This window comes from Pan paniscus, chromosome 17 (genome assembly GCF_029289425.2).
Source record: "Pan paniscus chromosome 17, NHGRI_mPanPan1-v2.0_pri, whole genome shotgun sequence".
Classification (NCBI taxonomy): domain Eukaryota; kingdom Metazoa; phylum Chordata; class Mammalia; order Primates; family Hominidae; genus Pan; species Pan paniscus.
The window spans coordinates 68,554,183-68,576,346 of NC_073266.2; the positions used below are offsets into that span (position 1 = coordinate 68,554,183).

Consider the following 22,164-nt stretch of genomic DNA (forward strand, 5'->3'; position numbering starts at 1 on the left):
TTTCTTTTCTCTCCCCCTTCCTGTCACCTATTCCTTTCTCCTCTGTTTCTTTCTTCACTTTCAGTTTATTTGAACTGTCTGGTAGTAAGTTTTAGGAAGCTGTATTTCTCATGATGAGAAGTTAGTATATCATCACTATTTTAAATAGGAAGTTGATTTTCTTTTAAAGTATATTCTCAAATGCTTACTTGTACTCCTTTTGGAGACTAATTACTTTAAGTCCCCAAGTTAGCATCTGAACTCCCTGTGGGCTTGGTCTGGTGGCTCACATCTATAATCTCAGCACTTCAGGAGGCTAAGGCAGGAGGATCACTTGAGCCCAGGATTTCAAGGCCAGCCTGGGCAACAAAGTGAGACCTCATCTCTAAAATAAATAAATAAATAAATATAACTCCCAATGCAAATTGTCTTCTTAGGGCGTTAATCTACTTGGTAAACCTTACATTTTCAAGCCCCCAGTTAACTAGTCACTTAACTGGTTTCTGAGAGGCAGGTTGCATTGGGCTTTTTCTGTCAGGGCTTAATTAATACACTGTGAGACATTTGCTTAGCTAGCCCAGCTAACTAGTACTTCTGTAGAGATCATCTAGGGCATGGCATGTTCAGCTCTCCATTTACATCACCTGAAGTAGTTCCCAAGTGCTGGGCTATGGAGTAGTTTCATCTCTGTCTCTGGAAGAGCTATTTAAAAAAATAAAAATATTTTTTCCCATCTGATTGCAACACACATGCTGCTTCAGAATGGGAATGGAGTGGAGGAGGCATGGGAATCTGTGTTATTTTTAAAAAGTGCCTCTTGATTCTAAAGGTTTTGTTTATTTTGGTATGCTTATCCTTACTGCTTTATTTATCTATTTTTTAGAGACAGGTTGCCCAGGATGGAGTGCAGTAACATCATCATAGCCCTCTGTAACCTTCAACTTCTGGGTTCAAGAGATCTTGCCTCAGCCTCCAGAGTAGCTAGGACTACAGGCATGCACCACCACGCCTGGCTGATTTTTTAAAACTGTTTTGTAGAGATGAGGGGGCGGGGGTCTTGCTTTGTTGCCCAGGCTAGCCAAATCTTATTTATGATTTAAAACTAGGAATGCTACCGAATATATATTTTTATAGTAAGGTATTATTTCTGTATGTTAATATGGATGAATGTATGCTATTCAGGTCTTTTCAAGTCAAAATGTATTTCTAAATATAAGATGAATTAAGGATATTTGTCAGTGATATTCACTAGTGAATTCTAGAGCATATGTTATCAGTAGATGGGCAGTCCTTGTAAAAATTGAATAATCTAGTGAAAGGATGACCGGAAATAATATTTAATGGGGTAAGCTAAGCCAGGAATCATTGTACATAAACACATTAGGTGTGTCTTACATCATAAATATGCCTACTAAAACTAGTTGATGGAAGAACGTGTATAGATGCTGAAATAATGAAGGGGCTGGCTAATTGTAAGGAAAAATGATACAACTTCTATATAATTAGTCTTTTTAATCAGTTGCATATACTCATGATACTTAATTTGTAAAGTAAAGATTGTAGACTAGATCAATGCTTTGTAAAACTAACAGTACCTCAGACTTCCAGAGTGCTTTTTAAAGGTACAGCCCCACCCTTGATTCTAGTTAGTGGAGCTGGCCTAACCTGCGGGGGATTTTGATACATCCCCCTTTGAAGGAATAAGCTAGATGACTTGAAACTCTGCTTCAGTTAAAAGTTTTATGAAATGAGGCCGGGTGCGGTGACTCACGCTTGTAATCTCAGCACTTTGGGAGTCCGAGGGGGTTGCGGATTACCTGAGGTCAGGAGTTTGAGACCAGCCTGACCAACATGGTGAAACCCCGTCTCTACTAAAAATACAAAAATTCATTGGGCATGGTGGCACATGCCTGTAATCCCAGCTACTCACACGCCTGTAATCCCAGCTTCTTGGGAGGCTGAGGCAAGAGAATTGCTTGAGCCTGGGAGACAGAGGTTGCAGTGAGCTGAGATTGTGCCACTGCACTCCAGCCTAGCTGACAGAGCAAGACTATCTCAAAAAAAAAGCAAAAATACATTTTATGAAATGTATTTTTCAGTTATCAGTTATTAAAATTCAGTTTGGTTTCCACCATCTTTTAAAACAGTGGTTCCCAAAGTATCGTCCACAGACTCCTGGAGATCCCTAGGATCCTTATATTTAAGGGGTTCACAAAATCAAAATTATTTTCATAATGAAACTGAGACGTTATTTGCCCTTTCACTGTGAGGACATTTGTATGGGTGGTGAAGGAGCAGTGGTGGGTAAACTGCTGGCACTTTAAAATGACTCTAGGCAGTTATACCAAACATATGAGTCCTCATTGTGTTCTTTATAGTCAAACACACATAAGCATTTGAAAAAATGCCGGTTTCACTTAATAATCCCCTTGCTGCAGCGGTAAAAAGGTTTAATTTTAAAAATCTCTACCCTGGAGTATGTCTTTTTAATATTCAGTGTGATTAAATGGGAAGTATGCATAAAGCATTTCTGCACATTGAAGTACAGTGTTCTTTTCTAGGAAAAGCACTTGTGTGATTGAGCTGCAAGCTGGACTAGCTGCTTTTTAGTGGGACACCATTTTTATTTTTATTTAACAGGATGACAGATAAGCTCAGATAGCTATTTAGATTTGAGTATTTGGCAGGTAATTCCTTGGAAATGAATAAAGTGAGCTGGCCACTTCGAGGAGAACATTTATAGCCAGTGCTAAAATCTGATGTTTCAAGTGAAAATCAGATTTTTGGGAAACTCCTGTCACTATGACTTGCCAGTTTCTTAATACTTAAAGACTTTGCTGATGAGATGGGTGGTGATATTAAGGAATGTGATTAAAAAAATATGTTGGGCTGGGCACGATGATGCACACCCATATTTCTAGCACTGTGGGAGGCGGAGGTGGGAGAATTGCTTTTGGCCAAGAGTTCGAGACCCTGTTTCTACAATAACATATAAAAATTAGGTGTAGTGGCATGTAGTTCTAGCTGCTCAGGAGGGTGAGGTGAGAAGATTGCTTCAGCCAGGGAGTTCAAGGCTGAATTAAGCTAGGATCGCACCACTGCACTCGGGCCTAGGCTACAGAGCAAGACTGGGGGTGGGGTGGTGGGGGGGCAGTATGAGGAAGTGTGTCAACACTGGGAAGATCTGTGTAACTCATTGAACCAATATTTTCCCAAATGACCAATTCATGTTACAAAATCGTGCATGGGTAGGCGATCCATTCAAAGTACAACATAGACAAATGGATTTCTATATACACCAGAGCCAAAAAGTTCACTGATACAGTGAATTCCACATTGCAACTAACCTTTCAGAATTGCCACTTGAGTTTTGGTGTTGAATAAAAGATGAATATCCATTGTTTTCTGAGAAGGCTGTTAAAATACTCCTCTATTCCAATTAGCTGTCCATGTGAGACACGTTTTCTTCATGTACTGTACAAAACAACATATTATAGCAGATTGAATGCAGAAGCAGATATGGGAATCCAGCTGTCTCCTATTAAGCTAGGCATTAAGAGAAATTTGTGAAGATGTAAAACAGTGTTACTCTGATTCCTGACTTTGTTTTAGAAAATTCTGTTTTTCATAAGATGTTTATATTAACGTAATGGGTTTATTATTTTAAATGAATTAATAAAGCAACTACCAAAAATTTTAGTAGTTTTATTTATTTATAATATGATAAATATCAATGTATATAGCCCGCATAAAAGCTATTTGGTGTCTTTAATAATGAAGAGTATAAATAAAGGTCCAACTTGGCCAACATGACGAAACCCTGTCTCTACTAAACATACAAAAATTAGCTGGGCATGGTGGTACATGTCTGTAATCCCAGCTACTTGGGAGGCTGAGGCACGAGAATCACTTGAACCTGGGAGGCGGAGGTTGCAGAGAGCTGAGAACATGCCTCTGCAGTCCAGCCTGGGCAACAGACTGAGACTCTGTCTCAGAAAAAGAATATGAATAAAGGGATCCTGAGATCAGAGAGTTTGACAGCTGCTGTTTTAAAGTAACTATTTCTATGTATTATCGACTAAATTACTGATTGATTGAATTGTTTTTATGGTTTGTACTATATTGCTGTTATTTCTAAGGATGTTAGTCATTCAGTTTCTGTTCAGTTATCAGGGAACATGTAAGAGTCAGACTTAAGTAAAAAGGGGAATTCATTGGCTTGGTCTGGAGATAGAGCTGACCTCAGATTGCTATATCCAGGGTTTCAAGCAGCATCACCAGGACTCTTGACTTTGCTTTCTTTCTGTTTCTCAGGTAGTTTACAGGCTAACTATCCCCAGCTTCGAGGAAGCATGAAGAGGGCCTTTCCCCCAACCTGTAGTTCCATTGGAAGTGCTAGAGCTATGTCACTCGCCTGCCTTGGGTTCTTTTTCATCAGAAACAACACTGTGGCCAGGGGGTGGCTCTGGTTAGTCTGGGAATTGTCCCACCTGGCCAGATGGGGAGATTCTCCTTGGAAAATCAGACTGCTGTTTTACAAATGGGGAAATACATGCTGGTACACAAAAACTGATGTCCACCTATAGTACTTTGTTATTTCTTCTTTTAACAGCCTTTAATTTATTAATCCAAAAAGGGTAATTTTTAAATAAGATCATTTAAACTGAAGGTGGCATACCAAAATGACATTTAAATTTAAGACACATAGGTAAACAAGAAGCATACATCTCGATTTGTCCTTTGTCATTCATCTTTAAAGTTAAAAAAAAACTTTTTGTTGCTTTTATTGCTGTATAAACGTGCTCTTGGAAGTTTGCCAACTGCCCTCAGTTTGAAGAACCTCAACTTGCCGTCTAGGATTTAGTCTTTAGCTTGTGCTGCAGACAGTTGCACTAACCATGAACACCTTTTTTTCCTGTTGGCCTAAGTTTAGAGTTTCTTCCTAGTAATACATTGATATATTACCAGGCCCAGCTTTTTTCTCCTCCCCTAGTTAAATTTAAGCACTTTTGCGCCGAGCATGGTGGCTCATACCTGTAATCCAGCACTTTGGGAGGCCAAGGCGGGCAGATCATGAGGTCAGGAGATCGAGACCATCCTGGCCAACGTGGTGAAACTTGTCTCTGCTAATAATACAAAAATTAGCTGGGCGTGGTGATGCGCCCCTGTAGTCCCAGCTACTGGGGAGGCTGAGGCAGGAGAATCGCTTGAACCCAGGAGGCAAAAGTGGCAGTGAGCCAAGATGGCACCACTGCACTCCAGCCTGGGCCACAGTGAAACTCTGTCTCAAAAAAAAAAATTTTTAAGCACTTTTCTCAAATATTCCCATAGTAAGTAGTTTATTGATCACTGATCAAAACACTTACAACTTCTAGAAAATACATGTTTGACACATATAATACAGTTAATTCAAAAGTAAACTAACATCTGAGAAAACATGTCAACACTCCTTACCTAAAATACATGAATTTACATGAGAACCTCTCTCTGGCCAGTATTCAGCCTGTTTAATTTTAGAGAGTATCTTAATTAGTTTGGTTATTTGGCTTTCTAGTCTATTTATTAGTATACCTATGGTCAACGTCAGATGACAGCTTAGAATTAATAGCAAGGCTAGAGGAAAAACACAACAGGCAGATAACAAGAATCAGCTGTCTCTTCTTGCTAACTCTTTACCTCTCATAACTCCTGACTGCATCTAATACCTGTATATGTTAGTGCCTTTCAGATAGGCCTAACTTCTCATCTCTTCAAACTCAAGATATGTAAAGCTGAATTTGTTACATATCTGCTTTTAAATTTTTTAATCATTGAGTTATCTAGAAATGGGTCGTCTTTTATTTGTCCCCCCTTTTTCACCCTTCATATTTCAGTTGGTTAAAGACTCCAGTCTTTTCTACCTAGAAATAGCTCACTGATTTCCCCCTCCCCTCCTTGGCCCATTGCCCATGCCCCAGTCTAGGATCTTACCGCTTTTCTGGTAATTGTTTCCTAACTGGTTTTCTATTTCCTTTTCCAAAGCTGTTCTCCAGGCTCTCACTGAAGTTTTCTAATACAAATCTAATGCTGTTTTTTCTCCTGTTTCTACCATGAACCTACTCTAGACAAAGCTCTTATCCGTCTCTGCTTTTCCCCATCATTTTCCTTCAGCCTGGCAAATTCTTATTCATATGTGGTAATCCATTAATACTATTCTACCAATATTCTGATGGCTGTCCCCTGGCACATGGTAGTATTGTGCTTCTTTGTCTCCCTCATCCCTACCTTGAAATTAGGCATGGCCCAGAGTTTCTTGCATTGGCACTGTTGACATTTTAGGCTGGATAATTTATTTTGCGTGTTGTCCTGTGCATTGCAGGGTATTTAGCAGCAACCATGGCCTTTAGCCACCAGATGCCCAGTAGTATCCAGTTGTGACCATATATTGCCTCCAGATGTTGCCAAGTGTCCCCTGAGGGACAAAGTTGCCTCTGGTTGAGAACTCCTGGCATGGCCTTATGACTTTGGCCAGTCAAACATGAGCAGAAGTGGTAGCCTTTAAAAGAAGATATATGAGCTGTCCTATCCCTTCTCCTGCCATTTAAGGACATATGTAGAAATGGAGCCTTTGTCAGTCTAATTTCTGAGCGATGACAGCAGTGCCCCCAGTTGATCTGTGATGAATGTGTATTATATCCTAAGCAGAAAATAAGCTTTTGTTTTAAGCTACTGATCTTTTGGGGGTTGGTTGTCACTGCAGCATAGACTAGCCAATCCTGACTGATACGTTGTGCCAAGACCTAGGTTACCTATGAACTTTCCATGCTCCCTCATTTATAGTCCCAAATCACTTTATACCTACTTCTTTTAGCATTTATTACTTATGTAATAATATATTTGGGTCTTCCAGATTAGTAGTTCTCAGTGGAGTAAGTACTGCTCTTTAAGGGATGTTGTAGAAATTTGTGGATGGGTTTGGTGGATTGGTGGCCAGGGATGCCATCCTGCAATGTGAGAGACAGCGAATAATTATCTTGCATCCCACAGGACTTTCAGATGCCCCAGAAATTCATGTAGGAGGAAAATATAATTAGCCCAGAACCTAACTCTATATTCACTTTGCCAGGAGTTAAATTTCTTTTAATTCATTTTTTTCTTCCCTCCCTCCCTCCCTGCCTCCCTCCCTCTCTCTTTCTCTCTGTTTTCTTTCTTTTTCCTTCCTCCCTCCCTGCCTCCCTCCCTTACTTCAGGCTCTGTCACCCAGGCTGGAGTGCAGTGGCGTGATCTTGGCTCACTGCAACCTCTGCCTCCCAGGCTCAAGCCGTCCTCCCACCTCAGCCTTCTGAGTAGCTGGGACTATAGGCATGTGCCACCATGCCCCACTATTTTTTTGTATTTTTTCTAGAGAGGAGGTCTCACTTTGTTGCCAGGTTGGTCCTGGCAACCGTCCTTTGTTGCCAGGCTGGTCCTGAGCTTAAATGATCCAACGATGTCGGCCTCTTAAAGTGCTGGGATTACAGGCATGAGCCACTGTACCCGGCCTTTGTTGTTCTGTTTTTTATTTTTGAGACCAAATCTTACTCTGTCACTTGGGCTGGAGTGCAGTGGCTCAGTCATAGCTCACCGTAGCCTTGGTCTCCTGGGCTCAAGCAGTCCTCCTTCCCCAGCCTCTTGTTAATTCATTTTCTTAGTTCAAGTTGTTTAAGAGTTCACCATTTGGGAAAATCCATGTTACTGACTGCAGTGCCATTGTGCTATTTGAGTTGCCAGTATAACACGTTTGTCTTGGAAGGTCTGAATTTGTAGCTGTCATATTTGTAATGATTCTGTATATAAGTGCTAGCATCTAACTTCTTTATTATACATTCTAACTTAGTTGGCATGCCTGAGTATTTATAGGTGGAAGTACACATTATATATTAAGCTTTTCCTCCTTTTTGTTATAGTTAGGGCATTGTTAAATTTTCAAAATATGTTTAAGTAGTTTAGAATTTTGTTTCAGTAAAGCTAAGGTAGTGATATAAATTATTTGTTGGAAAAAAAAAATGGGATGTTGGTCTGAGAGAGTCCAGACCCAATTTCTTACTATGGGCTTCCTGTTTTTGTATCTGTAGTGCTTTGTATATACAGTGTTTGTTGAATTGGTCAATTTATGTTTCCCAAATTTCTTTTATGTACATTGTTGCATCTAATTACCACAATAAATTTGTGAAGTTGTCAGGGCAGGTGTTTCCATTTTATAGATGAGAGAATTGAGAGAGATGTTAACGTTCAGTCATGCTGCTAGACCTTTAATTAGAATATATAATTTTATTTATATCGATATTATGCTCTTGCCTACCATACTTCCATAATCTAGAACCATTTAATGTAGGAATACATCTCATTATTCCTGCTAGTATTATTTTCTATATGCATAACTTTTAATTATGTTTCAGGCACTTGTGGTCATAGGAATACAATAAAGAGAGAGATGAGAAAGCTGTTTGTTTAAGAAAGCAAGGTCATTATCATTTGTATTCAAAGCAACTTGGTATTAAAACAAACTTTGAGATGCCGTTAAGGCCCCAGAATAGCATAAATTTTAGAAATGATGACATTTGATGGTGAGATTGTGGTGAAATAGTTACACTTAAACATTTTAATTGCATTGTAGATTCATACACATCTTTTGGAATATAATATCAGAAAATGACTTCAAAAGTGTCTGCACTCTTCTAATTTGTTGTAAGACAATTCCACAGAATAAAAAGCTATGGTCAGTCCAGAAACACTTGCCTGGTATATGTCAGGAACTGCGCATGGTGCTGGGAATTTCTAAAATGAGAGTGTTGTTGCTGTTTTCTTGAATTTCTAATTTGTGGCAACAATGTGAGACAGATATGTAATCAAATAACTAATGTGTTAAATTGTAATTTACACATGTAATTTACAATTAAATTGTAATCGTAATTGTTAAATTGTAATTTAACGTATCTTTCCTTTTCCCTCTTTCCCGATTCCTTTCCTTTCTACTGAGTCTCACTCTGTTGCCCAGGCTGGGGTGCAGTGGCACAATCATAACTCACAGCAGCCTTCAACTCCTGAGCTCAAGCAGTCCTCCTGCCTCAGCCTCCTGAGGAGCTGGGACTACAAGCCCACACTACCATGCCTGGCGAACCTCCTACATTTTTTTAGACAGATTTTAATAGAAAATGCAGAAAAATGCGTAATGCATTTTAGGAAAAATCTTCTTGTAAAACTATTATTATTTTTTTGAGATAGGGTCTCACTGTGTCACCCAGGCTGTAGTGCAGTGGCACAATCACAGCTCACCAAGGCCTTGACCTCCCAAGGCTCAGGTGATCTTCCAGTCTCAGCTCCCCGCATAGCTAGGACAACAGGCGTGTGCCACCACACCCGGTTAATTTTTTTATTTTGAGTAAAGGTCAGGTTTTGCCATGTTGCCCAGGCTGGTCTCAAACTCCTGGGCTCAAGCGATCCACCTGCGTCGGCCTCCCAAAGTGCTGGGATTACAGGTGTGAGCCACCGTGCCTGGCCACAATTAAGCATGTTAATATTTCAATAGTAGCTTTTTTACTGAACACTATGTATCAGACACGTTATGCAGAATTTTTCCTTTGAGCTTCTGTATACCCTCCTTTTAATCCAGATTCAGAGTAACTTCATTTTCAGACTACTATGAAAACTGGAATTCTAATTCAAATCTCTTGACTCCAAAATCTCCCATGCAGGTTATCTTTGGTTATTTGGAAAGTGTACCTTCAGCATGTGTATTAATGTGGGCAAGTGCTCTAAGACATATGAAAAACTGCTTCTCTGCATGGGGTTTATGAGTTGAGACAGACATTTATGTAAAAGAGATAACAACAGAGGGAGGAGCAAGTCTTCAATATCAGGTGATTGATGTACATTCTGAAGAGGCTCAAAACTACAACAGTGGCAGGGAGAATGGGAGGAGAGATAGAAAAGACTGAGGTAAAGAATCTTGTAACTGTAACGGAATGTAGGGATAGTGAAGGAAAGAGGCACGTCAGAGATCTTTTGCAAAGCTTCCCAAGGCTAGGTAATTGAGTGGAATTGATACTTTAACAAAGGTCTTCAGAAGAGGAAGAGATTTTGGTAGAATGATGAGTTTTATTAATCTTGTGGGAGGATACTTTAAGGATTCAAGTATGCAGTACAAGAAAATGAAAGCAAAATAAGTCTGGAATGCAACTTCAGTGAACAAATAAAATACAACCATGCACACAAAGTACAGGCTCCAGTCCTGCTTTATCTTCTTTATTCTTAAGCTAATGGCCTTTTCCTATTCTCTGTGGGGTCTTGGGATCAGATAAGTTAGTTTTCTACCTGTTGAATGGATTCTTTATTAATCTTAAGTTTTTGTTATTTTAATTTTTTTGAAAATAATTTACCCTGCTGCTTTTACAGGTAGAATCTTTTGAGGAATTTAGTGATCTCTTTAAAGAACAGCTGTATTGAGATATAATTTCCATACCATAAAATTCACTATTTGAAAGTGTACAATTCAGTGGTTTTTACTATAGTCAGAGTTGTGCAACCATCACCATTATCAATTTTTAGGACTTTTTCATTACAACAAAGAAACACCATACCCATTAGCAGTCATTCCTTATTCCCCTTCCTCCCAGGCCCTGGCAACCACTGATTTACCTTCTGTCTCTGTGGATTTGCCTATTCTGTATATTTCATATAAATGGGATTATATAATGTGTGACCTTTTGTCACTGACTTCTTTCACTTAGCATGTGTTTTCGAGGCTTATCCATGTTATAATTTGTTAGTACTTTATTCTTTTTTATGGTTGAATAATATTTCGTTGTATGGAATTTTATCTATGCATTCATCAGTTGATGGACATTTGAGTTGTATCCATTATGAACAACGCTGCTATGAACATTCATGTACAGGTTTGTGTGGACATGGGTTTTCATTTCCCTCAAGTAGAAGTGTGAAGAGTAGAATTGCTGGGTCATATTTACTCTGTTTAACATTTTGTATTAATACCAGACTGTTTTCCAAAGTACCTGTGCCATTTTGTAATCCCAGCAGCAAGGAGTGAGAGTCCAATTTCTCTGCTTCTTCAATACTTATTATTGTCTTTTTGATATATCCATCTCAGTAGGTATGAAGTAGCAGCTCATTGTGGTTTTGATTTTCATTTCCATAATGTCTAATGTCGAGCATCTTTCATGTGCTTATTGGCCATCGTCTTTGGAGAAGTGTCCTTTAGAATCCTTTTGTTCATTTCTAAATTGGGTTTTTTTTTTTTTTTTAATTGGTCTCTTAACAAAGGTGAGTGTTAACTGCTAGGTAGAATTTTATACCAGGCGATGGTAAATTTTTCATAAATATTAGTAATAGACTTTTAGGTTTAACTAGTGCTGATCCTCATAAGTAATCCTTTAAAAAAGTGCTGGTAAGATTTTCCTTTAGGGTGACTAGTAAAGTCAGTAAGACTTGATTGAGCATGCCACTATCATAATGAGAAGACCTAACTTTAATATTTTTGGAATGTCAAAAACAGTGACATTTTAATTAAGTAATTTTATTTTTAAAAATTATTTTTAATGGCTAATATTTTGTAAGAATTTTAAGTAATTTTCAACTGAGCATCAAATTTTAATTATGTGCATTGAATCTCTGACTTAACCAGAGCAATTTCATCTTTTCCCAAGTAGTCAGATCTACTTCGTAAAATGTGTTCTGATGTGTGTCTTTTTTTTTTTTCTTTTTTAGGTTATCCTGAATACATGTCTAACATTTTTCCTTGCAACGTTAGCTGTTGTTTTTCACTGTTTCCAAAGGATCAAAATTGCTTCAGAAATTGGAGACATATTTGATTTAAAAGGAAAAACTTGAACAAATGGACAATATGTCTATTACGAATACACCAACAAGTAATGATGCCTGTCTGAGCATTGTGCATAGTTTGATGTGCCATAGACAAGGTGGAGAGAGTGAAACATTTGCAAAAAGAGCAATTGAAAGTTTGGTAAAGAAGCTGAAGGAGAAAAAAGATGAATTGGATTCTTTAATAACAGCTATAACTACAAATGGAGCTCATCCTAGTAAATGTGTTACCATACAGAGAACATTGGATGGGAGGCTTCAGGTTAGTCCTATAAGAGTTTTTCTATACCCTCTATGGTGGCAGATTTAAAAACTTGCTACGTTTCCTTTCAAGCTACTACAGGGTAATTTAATTTGTGCTCCATCTCTTCAGATACTGTGCATCCTGTACAAATATGCATTATGGGAATTTGTGGAAGAATATGCAAAAGATAAAATTTTAAAGTTTTTTAATGTTCTACTCAGAAAAATGTTCAATGGAGAAAATTTGGAAAATAAAAATAAAAAGCAGAAAACCCACACTCGCAAGAACTACCTTTAGCACTTTGGTATTCATTTTTGTAGCCTGTTGTTTTCTTTTTTTTTTTTTTCCTAGACGGAGTCTTGCTCTGTCACCCAGGCTGGAGTACAGTGGCGCGATCTTGGCCCACTGCAACCTCCACCTCTTGGGTTCAAGCAATCCTCCTGCCTCAGCCTCCTAAGTAACTGGGACTACAGGCAAGTGCAACCATGCCTGGCTAATTTTTGTATTTTTAGTAGAGATGGGGTTTCACCATGTTGGTCAGGCTGGTCTTGAACCGCTGACCTCAGGTGATCCACCCGCCTCAGCCTTCCAAAATTCTGGGATTACAGGCGTGAGCCACTGTGCCCAGTCGTGTTGTTTTCTTTTTTGATATTGTATGTACATTTAAACAACCGGATTACACTTAGTCCTTTTATAATTTAGAAATCTGATATGTTTCACTGTTAGCAAATGTTTCATTGGTCACATTTTTCAGGTAGAACTTCATAATACAGCTCCCTTGCTTAAATAAGTCTTACAGAAATTTTGTCGTAGATTTTAAAGTTTTATTTCAAGACTTTACACATAGTTTCTGCAACACAGTCTTTTTGCGTATTTATTTTATTTTATTTTATTTTTTTGAGACATGGTCTTACTTTTGCCCAAGCTGGAGTGCAGTGGTGCAAAACATGGCTCACTGCAGCCTTGACCTACTGGGCTTATGCAGTTCTCCTGCCTTAGCCTCCTGAGTAGCTAGGACTACAGGCACATACCACCATGCCTGGGTAATTTTTTATTATTTGTGGAGACAAGGGTCTTGCCATGTTGTCCAGGCTGGTCTTGAACTCCTGGGCTCAAGCGATCCTCCTGCCTTGGCCTCCCAAAGTGATAGGATTACAGGTGTGAGCCACCATGCCCAGTCACTTTTTGCATTTTTAAAACCTGAGCACAGGCCTTGAAATTATACCAAGGTTTAAATTCTAGGTCTGATGTATGACATGGCCAAGTTAGTTATTGTGAATTTTAGTTTTCTTATTTATGAAATGGGGATTGTAATACTGAGTTGGTAGGATTGTGAGGATTAAATCAGAATATATAAAAGTGTCTTGCATAATGTGACACATGAATAAATGGTCGTTTATTTTTCTAGGTGGCTGGCCGGAAAGGATTTCCTCATGTGATCTATGCCCGTCTCTGGAGGTGGCCTGATCTTCACAAAAATGAACTAAAACATGTTAAATATTGTCAGTATGCGTTTGACTTAAAATGTGATAGTGTCTGTGTGAATCCATATCACTACGAACGAGTTGTATCACCTGGAATTGGTAAGTAGACTTTGCTTTCATCCTAAGAAACATAAAGGGAAAAGGATCTCGATAGTGTTTCAATTTTTGTAAGTTAAATTATAAATTTGGAAGATAGCCCACGACTTTAAATAAGGTTAAAGAATCAGACATTTTTAATATACGTATTTAAATTTGAACTTAGGAACAAACTTATATTTTGACTGCTAAAACTGAGGATTGTAGTTGATACTTTGCCCATTTAGAACATTGTTTTTGAGAAATAAGATGGAAAGCATTATAAATTTGAATACTTAGTTATGTATTGTTAGATAGCGTTTATGCTACTTCTGAATTGAAATGGTTCATGAACTTTTGTAATCTTTGGTTTAAATTTACATTCTCTGTTTTTAAATGGAAAATACTTTCATTGTAATGATTAATGTTTCATTTGTTTTCCCCTTTAAACAATTAAGATCTCTCAGGATTAACACTGCAGAGTAATGGTAGGTAATCTGTTTCTTATTACTTTCTCTTTGTTTTGTCTTATCCTCTCTGTTTTTTTGTTGACCTAGAATTAGTTTGTGTGAGCGGCAGTAACATTAACAAGAAAATAACTTACTGCTTTGGAAATGTAGATTTTGAGGTTAGGGGCATTTAAAACTGGATTTAAATTGGCTATTGCTCTTTGTATTTGAACTGCAATTTATGAACTAAAGTACTGTAAAAAATATGATAGAGGAATGCACCAAAAACAAATATAAAGAATATTTTTTGAGTTAAGACCTATTTTTGAAGAAAATCTCACAGAGCCAGTTTAAATGGATGTTAAATACCCAGAATATTTGGTAATTTGGAATCACATATAACATATCCTTTAAAAATACCAGTATTCTAATTTTCCTTCATTTCAGCCTAACATTTTTATGAATGATAATGTTGAGAATGGTTTAAAATTGCACTCTTTTGTATTTTTTCAGTCTTGTTACATTTTGAGTAAATAAATCAAGGCTACTTTAAAGCATATGCCCATCACAGCTTACCTAATTGTATTTTTAAAAAGAAAAAGTGTTTTAAGGTGAGAAAATGAAATGTGAATGGGGGTGTGTGTTTTTGTTTTTTATTGTAATATTTGAGAATGGAGTTTTATTAAATCTTTAGCTCTGTTACTTAGAACTTAATAAACTAAAATTTCTGTAAGAACTAATTAATTTGCAGAGAAACTCTTATAAAGAACCACTGTCAGCCAGGCACGGTGGTTCACACCTGTAATCCCAGTACTTTGGGAGGCTTAAGCGGGTGGATCACCTGAGGTCAGGAGTTTGACACCAGCCTGGCCAACATGGTGAAACCCTGTCTTTACTAAAAATATAAAAAATTAGCCAGGCATGGTGGCGGGTGCCTGTAATCCCAGCTACTCAGGAGGCTGAGGCAGGAGAATCGCTTGAACCCGGGAGGTGGAGGTTGCAGTGAGCTGAGATCACGCCATTGCACTCCAGCCTGGGCAACGAGCGAAACTGTCTCAAAAAAAAAAAAGTGGGGGGAGGCTGGGCACGGTGGCTCACTCCTGTAATCTCAGCACTTTGGGAGGCCGAGGAGGGCGGATCACGAGGTCAGGAGATCGAGACCATCCTGGCTAACACAATGAAACCCCGTCTCTACTAAAAATATACAAAATTAGCCGTACGTGGTGGTGGGTGCCTGTAGTCTCAGCTACTTGGGAAGCTGAGGCAGGAGAATGGTGTGAACCCGGGAGGCAGAGGTTGCAGTGAGCTGAGATAGTGGCACTGCACTCCAGCCTGGTTGACAAAGCGAGACTCTGTCTCAAAAAAAAAAAAAGGAACCACTGTCATCTTAGAAAGGTGTGCTCTTGTTCTGGAGGGCAATTAGTAGTAGTTTAGCACCTTTTTTGTTTGTAGAATTTTAGAGGTGGGTCAGAAATACTAGGTGACCTTAACCAAAATTTAGGAAGAGTATGCAATTCTACTTGTTTTTTTTTTTTCCACCTTTCTCCCATATCACTGGTAATGGAGGAAGACTCACTGCCTTGTGGTGCTTGTTAGTGATTAGTAGGTTTCTGACAAGTGTGGGTTTATTATTAGGAGCTGTTGTGGTGGTCTGGGAAGGGTTGCTTTAAGATTGGTGAAAACTCTGCTTCTTTGCTACGCAGACATTGATATTGTATCACTTCTTTTTTTTTTTGAAAGTAAACACGTTTCATGTCTTCACCATTTTCCATCCATGTTTTTGGAGAAAACGTTTGTCTCAGTGGGTATTAAAGGTTGGGAGACTGCAATGATAAGTGTGTCTGAATCTCTCTATGGGGCTGTTTGTGAGGGAGTTCAAATTCTGAGTGCTCATCACACACCTCCCCTATTCTAAAATTATTGATGCACTGTTATTGATGGGATTGTACGGGTTGATAGCCTTTCTATAGTGACTGTAGGGCTGTATTCAGCCTTGTAGATCCCCCTAGTGGTGGTTTTGTAAAGGCTGTCTTCAGTGCCTTATTTCCTCAGAAAACAACTGGTATTTCTCACAGCTCCTTCTAGATTTGGACAAAGGAATGATACAAGACCAGGTAACTAAAAGTTAAGAAAATGGGACAGTTCCTTCATTTTTGAGTTAAAGTCTTGTGGTAATCATTTCCAGCCTATCTTTTACCTTTCATGAAACTTTCTATGACCACGTTGACCTGTGTATTCATTTTAACAAATATTTAATAAGCATGTATTGCCTGGTACTGTGTTAGGTTCCAGGGATGCTTAGATAATAAGGTATGTTTTGTCTACTCAAGTGAGCTTATACTCTAGTGGAGGAGAGAAAAAGTAAATAAGAGAGTGATAATACCATGAGATAGGTGCTGTGTCCTGGTTGCTGGTGATGATAAAGAATACAGACCTAAGGTGGGCCCAGTGGTTTCAGCTTTTTTGTCACCTATAGAGAATATATTCTTTGGCCCTCTTAGAACATTTTTTTTTCCTTTTTTGAGACGGAGTTTCGCTCTTGTTGCCCAGGCTGGAGTACAATGATGCGATTTCGGCTCACTGCAACCTCCGCCTCCCGAGTTCAAGCGATTCTCCTGCCTCAGCCTCCTGAGTAGCTGGGATTACAGGTGCCCGCCACCATGCCCAGCATTTTTTTTTGTTTGTATTTTTAGTAGAGATGGGGTTTCACCATGTTGGCCAGCTGGTCTCGAACTCCTGACCTCAGGCGATCCACCCGTCTCAGCCTCCCAAAGTGCTGGGATTACAGGCATGAGCCACTGCACCCAGCCCTCTTAGAACATTTTATAATCACTATATATATGTATAACTACTCTAAAAATACGGTTAAATAATAATAGCTAACACTGGGTACTCATGTGTCAGGTCAGACTGAGCTAAATGATTTCTGAGTATTGTGTCATCATTCTCCTGATACTTCTACATGGGAGGTGGGATTATTTATACTTTAACAGATGAAGGGACTGCTACTTGGAGAGGTGAAGGAACTTGCCCAAGGATAGGCAACTAGGAGGAGCCGGAGTAATGTGTGCTTGCTATTAGATATTTAAACAATGGAAAAATATTACAAAAGACTGCAAACTCCATGACAGCAGGGATATTTGTTTTGTTTATGGATATATCCCAAGTACTAGAACAGTACCTGGAACAGAAGTGCTTAAGAAATATTTTTTCAGTGAATGAATTTGTTGAATGCTAGCCCATAAAGAGAAATATTTAACAGTTTGGTATCTGTTTTTCTGGACTTTAAAAAATATATACTATATGTTTTTTTAATTTTATTTTTTTGAATAGGCAATACATGGTCCATAAATCAAAATACTATAAAAAGGTATACAGTGAAAAGAAGTGCTCCCACCCCTGCCCCCATTCCCCCCTACCTCAGGTAATCACTTTTTTTAGTTTCTGGTGTTTCCTTCCAGGGTTTCTATATGCAAAAAATACATACCTCCTTTCTTACACAAAACGTATACTATGCATACTGTTCTGGACCTTGGTTTTTTACTTACAGTATATGATTTTTTAAACATGCATATGATCATAGTGTACAATAGTGCTTTGTAACTTGCTTTGATTCTCTTGGCAAAAATATATTGCAGACTTCTATCCTTGTTGATACCTTTAGTTTTACCTGAGAAACATTTATTATGGATTATCTGGGGTTGAAGAGATCTGTAGACCAGTAGAAGTTTCAAACTTACATTTGGGAAGTGTAGCCAGCATATTTAGGGCAAGAAAGATTTATGGGTCATAACTGTTTAAAAGCAGAATACAGTTGGTACATAAAGATGTTACGATTGCTGATTAAACTGAAGAGTCATCTGAAAAGCAAAAGCAGTGAGTACCAAGTTGACCAGTTGTATCCTCAAATCAGCTAGCAAAACCAGTAAGTCGGTAAAAAGATCCCAGTCATTATAACAACAAAAAAACCTAAAATGTCCAGGAATTAATTAGAGATGTCAGGATTTATATGAAGAAAATCATTGAACTTTGTTGAAGGGTGTAATATAAGGCTGAATAAGTGTAGACATACCAATTTTATGCCCCAATTTTTTTCTTTTTATTATTTTTATAATTTGGCCAATGTTAATGAGTGGTTGTGTTCAGCTTTTTTTATTGATACATAATTTGTTAAGCATCCTTTTGATTATCTTTTTGTTTCCATAAAATTTCTAAAGAGGAACTTTGGAATGGGATTTATAGGTCTTCAGAATATCATCTTCATGACTTTTGATGCATGAACATACTTCTTAAGAGGTTTTTAAGAGGTTGTACATAGAAACTTGCACAATGGATGATTATTACTGCCTTGAACTAGTCTCAATTTAATAAAAAGTACCCATGTAACTTAACTGATATTTACATGTAGTAGATTTTTTTCAAAGGTTGACATAGGGAAAGATAAGGGAAATGATATGCTGGTTCTTAATGAAAAAGGGAATGTCTTTTTGTGGTCTACTAATTGACTGCTTTAAGAAGAGAACCTACTGTTAGTTCAGTGGATTGTTAAGTTCTGGAGTAGTGTTAGTTTAGAAGCAATAAAGAATTGGTTGCTAAAGGTAAAAAGCAAACCTTAAAACAATAACCTGAAAACAAATGGGAAGGTTCTGGGCAGAGAATTAACATTGTTAATGCAGTTCAGTTTCAGTTTTCTTTTTTTCATACAGCAGAGCTAACTATTTCCTGGTTGGTTAATGGAAAGATGTTATGCTGTATCAGCTGGAATCTAGCTTTGCTTATGAAGGTGTAATCACATAGGTGAAAGATGTTGATTACTGAGTTTTCTCACACCATATATTAATCAAATACTCTTATTTGGGTTGGGTTTCTAGAGGGAAATTTCAGTTTGACTTTTCATTTAGAATTTTTCCGTTTGGTTCTAAATCTGTAGGGGACATTACATTCAGTACACTTCATTTTTAAAGAATATGTTGCTTAACCATAATTCTAGATCCTGGGATTGGATATCTGTCAGATCCCACTCATATCTCCACAGTGTGAAATTAACAAAAAGATATAGTTAAATACTCAGTCTCTATTTAGACCAAATAATTGTTTTTCTCAGCTGGACACATTTTCCAGCCATTCGGTTTTTGCCTGCCTTATGTATTTAGGTGATTATTCTTCTAGGTTTATCAAGAAACTGAGGAGTACCTTTTTAGGATTGTTGCTGGAGGCTGTTGAAACATAGACTAGCTTCAAATTTGAGAGTCAGATTGATTGATAAAATATATATCATGCTGTTACCGCTGAATAAATGACTTTTGCTGGTAAAGTAGTATGCTTTTAAAATAATATGAAAAAATTCTGAATTAAGGTTAGTAATTTACACTGTAATTGATTTTAGATGTTATTATATTACTTGCTAATAAGATTTTTTTTTCTGGGAATAGAAGCTTATAAAAATTTAAAATATGTTTAATTTTCTATATAGCTCCATCAAGTATGATGGTGAAGGATGAATATGTGCATGACTTTGAGGGACAGCCATCGTTGTCCACTGAAGGACATTCAATTCAAACCATCCAGCATCCACCAAGTAATCGTGCGTCGACAGAGACATACAGCACCCCAGCTCTGTTAGCCCCATCTGAGTCTAATGCTACCAGCACTGCCAACTTTCCCAACATTCCTGTGGCTTCCACAAGTGAGTTCTAGAATCAGATGTAGTCAGCAAGTTGAGTTTTCCTAATCATTGCTTATTTATGTGTAGTCACTTGGGGGGAAACTCCAAGTAAGTAAACATTAAAAGTAACTGTAGTATCTTTCATAGGTAAAGAGGTATTAAACAGGTATGCACAATCACTTGGAATTTAAGTAATGGCTTTGATTATAATATTGATTTAAATTAATGATCTGATTTATACTTTACTATTACATGTAGAAGTAAGTAGCCTCTTAAGCTCTCAGATATATTTTGGAGAAATATTTAAATAATTAACAAGTAGTTTTGATCCAAGATGTTTATGAAGGTCTGTGTTAATGGAATTGCAACCTTTCTTTTAATGCAGTGTTCTTATTTTGGTTTTTCTGGGACAATATTACCTTATAGTAGTTGTCTGATTTTCTCACTGTGCAAAGGGATCTTGACAAATTTGTTATATATTGCTCAAAATAGACATTAAGTAATTAAGTCAATTTTGATATAAGCTAACTTCTATATCTCTTTTTAAAATATATGTGTAATTAAAAAAAAAAATGTCTGTTTCAGAAAGATCCTTCTTTTCTGCCATGTCATAGGAGGCAGAAGGGGCTGCTAGGTTCAGGTTTTTGGGGGCATGATCATATGACCTGGTTCTGTTACTTATTTTCACAGTAACCAAAGGTTTGATAGTTTGCTGCTTGGCAAATGAAGTAGCTTTTTTTTCATTTTTTTTTTTCAATTAATCATTGAGCATTATCTTGGCATGTGTATGGTGTTAGTTGCATGCAGTTGCTAAAGGAATTTATGTAAACCCACATCAGAATAGATTTTTGACAGCTCTGGGTTAATACTGTGTTAGTTGCTACCGAAAGTACCATTATTCTATTTGCTTTACTATCAGATTAGATTCAACATAGAAATTTTGATCTTTGGAATAAATGGGGGACTGATTTCTGTAATTGTGAGTTTTCAAGTGAAGTATACCAGAATTTCCCCTTTAATTCATTACACCACTTCAAAGCAACATGTTTTTGGTTTGCTATCTAAGAGATGAAAGTCTCACTATAGGCAGCATATTCTAAATGGGTCATATAGGTTAAGCACTTGAGAACCCAGATCCTTAATCACTTGGTGCTTCTATTATCTGTCTACTTTTTATTTACCAAATTAGGAATATGGTTGACAAACAGTGGGTAGTGATAGAAAATAAAAGAAGGTACATTATAGCCACTTGAACGTAGATTAGTGCTAGAGCACAGCTACCTACTTCTGTTTATATTATCTGGAGATTGAATTTCTGTGCCTTTGTCAATGCTTACTAAAGTGACTTCATTTTGACTGTGTTGTTTCCTGAGGTTGAATCCTATTCAAAGATTAGAAAAAGTGATAGAAATGAAATGCAGCTAATTTTATCCTGGTATTTATTGGGTAGATTTTAATAATCGAATACTGTAAATACTGTAAGTTTTAGAACTTGTGTCAAAATGTTCCCTTATGTGGTGGCATGTGCCTGTAGTCCCAGCTGCTCCGGGGGCTGAGGCAGGAGAAATGGCGTGAACCCGGGAGGCGGAGCTTGCAGTGAGCAGAGAGCGAGTCACTGCACTCCAGCCTGGGCGACACAGCGAGACTCCATCTCCAAAAAAAAAAAAAAAAAAAAAGAGGGTTCCCTTAGGTCTCAAAAAGTATATTGATAAAAAAGAAAAGAAGTTGAACTAAAATAGAAGATTTGAAAGGCTATTTTACGTGAGCTGATTTAGTCGTATTGTTTAACTTTATTTTACATACTTAGAATTGTATAAGGGAAGTATTCAGTATGGATAACTACAGTGAGTCACTTTACAATTTATGTTCTTTTGACACCTGAATATTTTAAGAATTTCCTTTTAAATACCTGTAAATTAAAATAATTTATCCTGTGTAGTTAATGACAATTTTTGTAAGTTAGCTAAGAGTATTGCCTATAGAATTGTTAAAAATATGAACAAAACCATAATTAACCTTTAAAGATAACTTGCAGAATCTGGGGGATGAGTAGGAAGGGAGGTTGCTAAAATGTCATTTTTACAGATAAATAATTTGGGGAGTATTGAAATATTCTCTTTAGCTTTTGGTTTTGTAATTCTTAGCTTTAAGGAAATGTGATATGTAAAGAAAAGAAAAATATTCCTTTTCTTTGATACTTTGAGCAATGGTGACATGTTACTCTCTTCCATCTGATTATACTCCCATTTAGAAAAGAATGAGGTGATGCCAGTTATAAATAATTATAACTTTAGTGCTTTCCAAATAGGATTAACAGTCGAGTTAATTAATGCTCTTTAAGAAACCAAATTTCCACTTTAAAAAAAAAGCCTTAAAAATGTAGGACAGTAAGCAATATCATAGGATGGTTTT

General features: G+C 37.4%; 1 protein-coding gene across 3 annotated transcripts in view; it reads left to right on the top strand.

Moving 5' to 3' along the window:
* SMAD4 (SMAD family member 4) overlaps window positions 1–22,164 on the top strand; it is a 54,694-nt gene that overhangs the window by 4,922 nt on the left and 27,608 nt on the right. For all 3 annotated transcript variants that reach the window (XM_034943721.3, XM_055102491.2, XM_034943722.3), the window contains exons 2-5: window positions 11,722–12,097; window positions 13,488–13,662; window positions 14,097–14,126; window positions 19,561–19,773. In XM_034943721.3, the coding sequence (XP_034799612.1) occupies window positions 11,849–12,097; window positions 13,488–13,662; window positions 14,097–14,126; window positions 19,561–19,773 (667 nt within the window). In that variant the 5' untranslated portion in view covers window positions 11,722–11,848. The remainder of the gene's footprint in view (window positions 1–11,721; window positions 12,098–13,487; window positions 13,663–14,096; window positions 14,127–19,560; window positions 19,774–22,164) is intronic.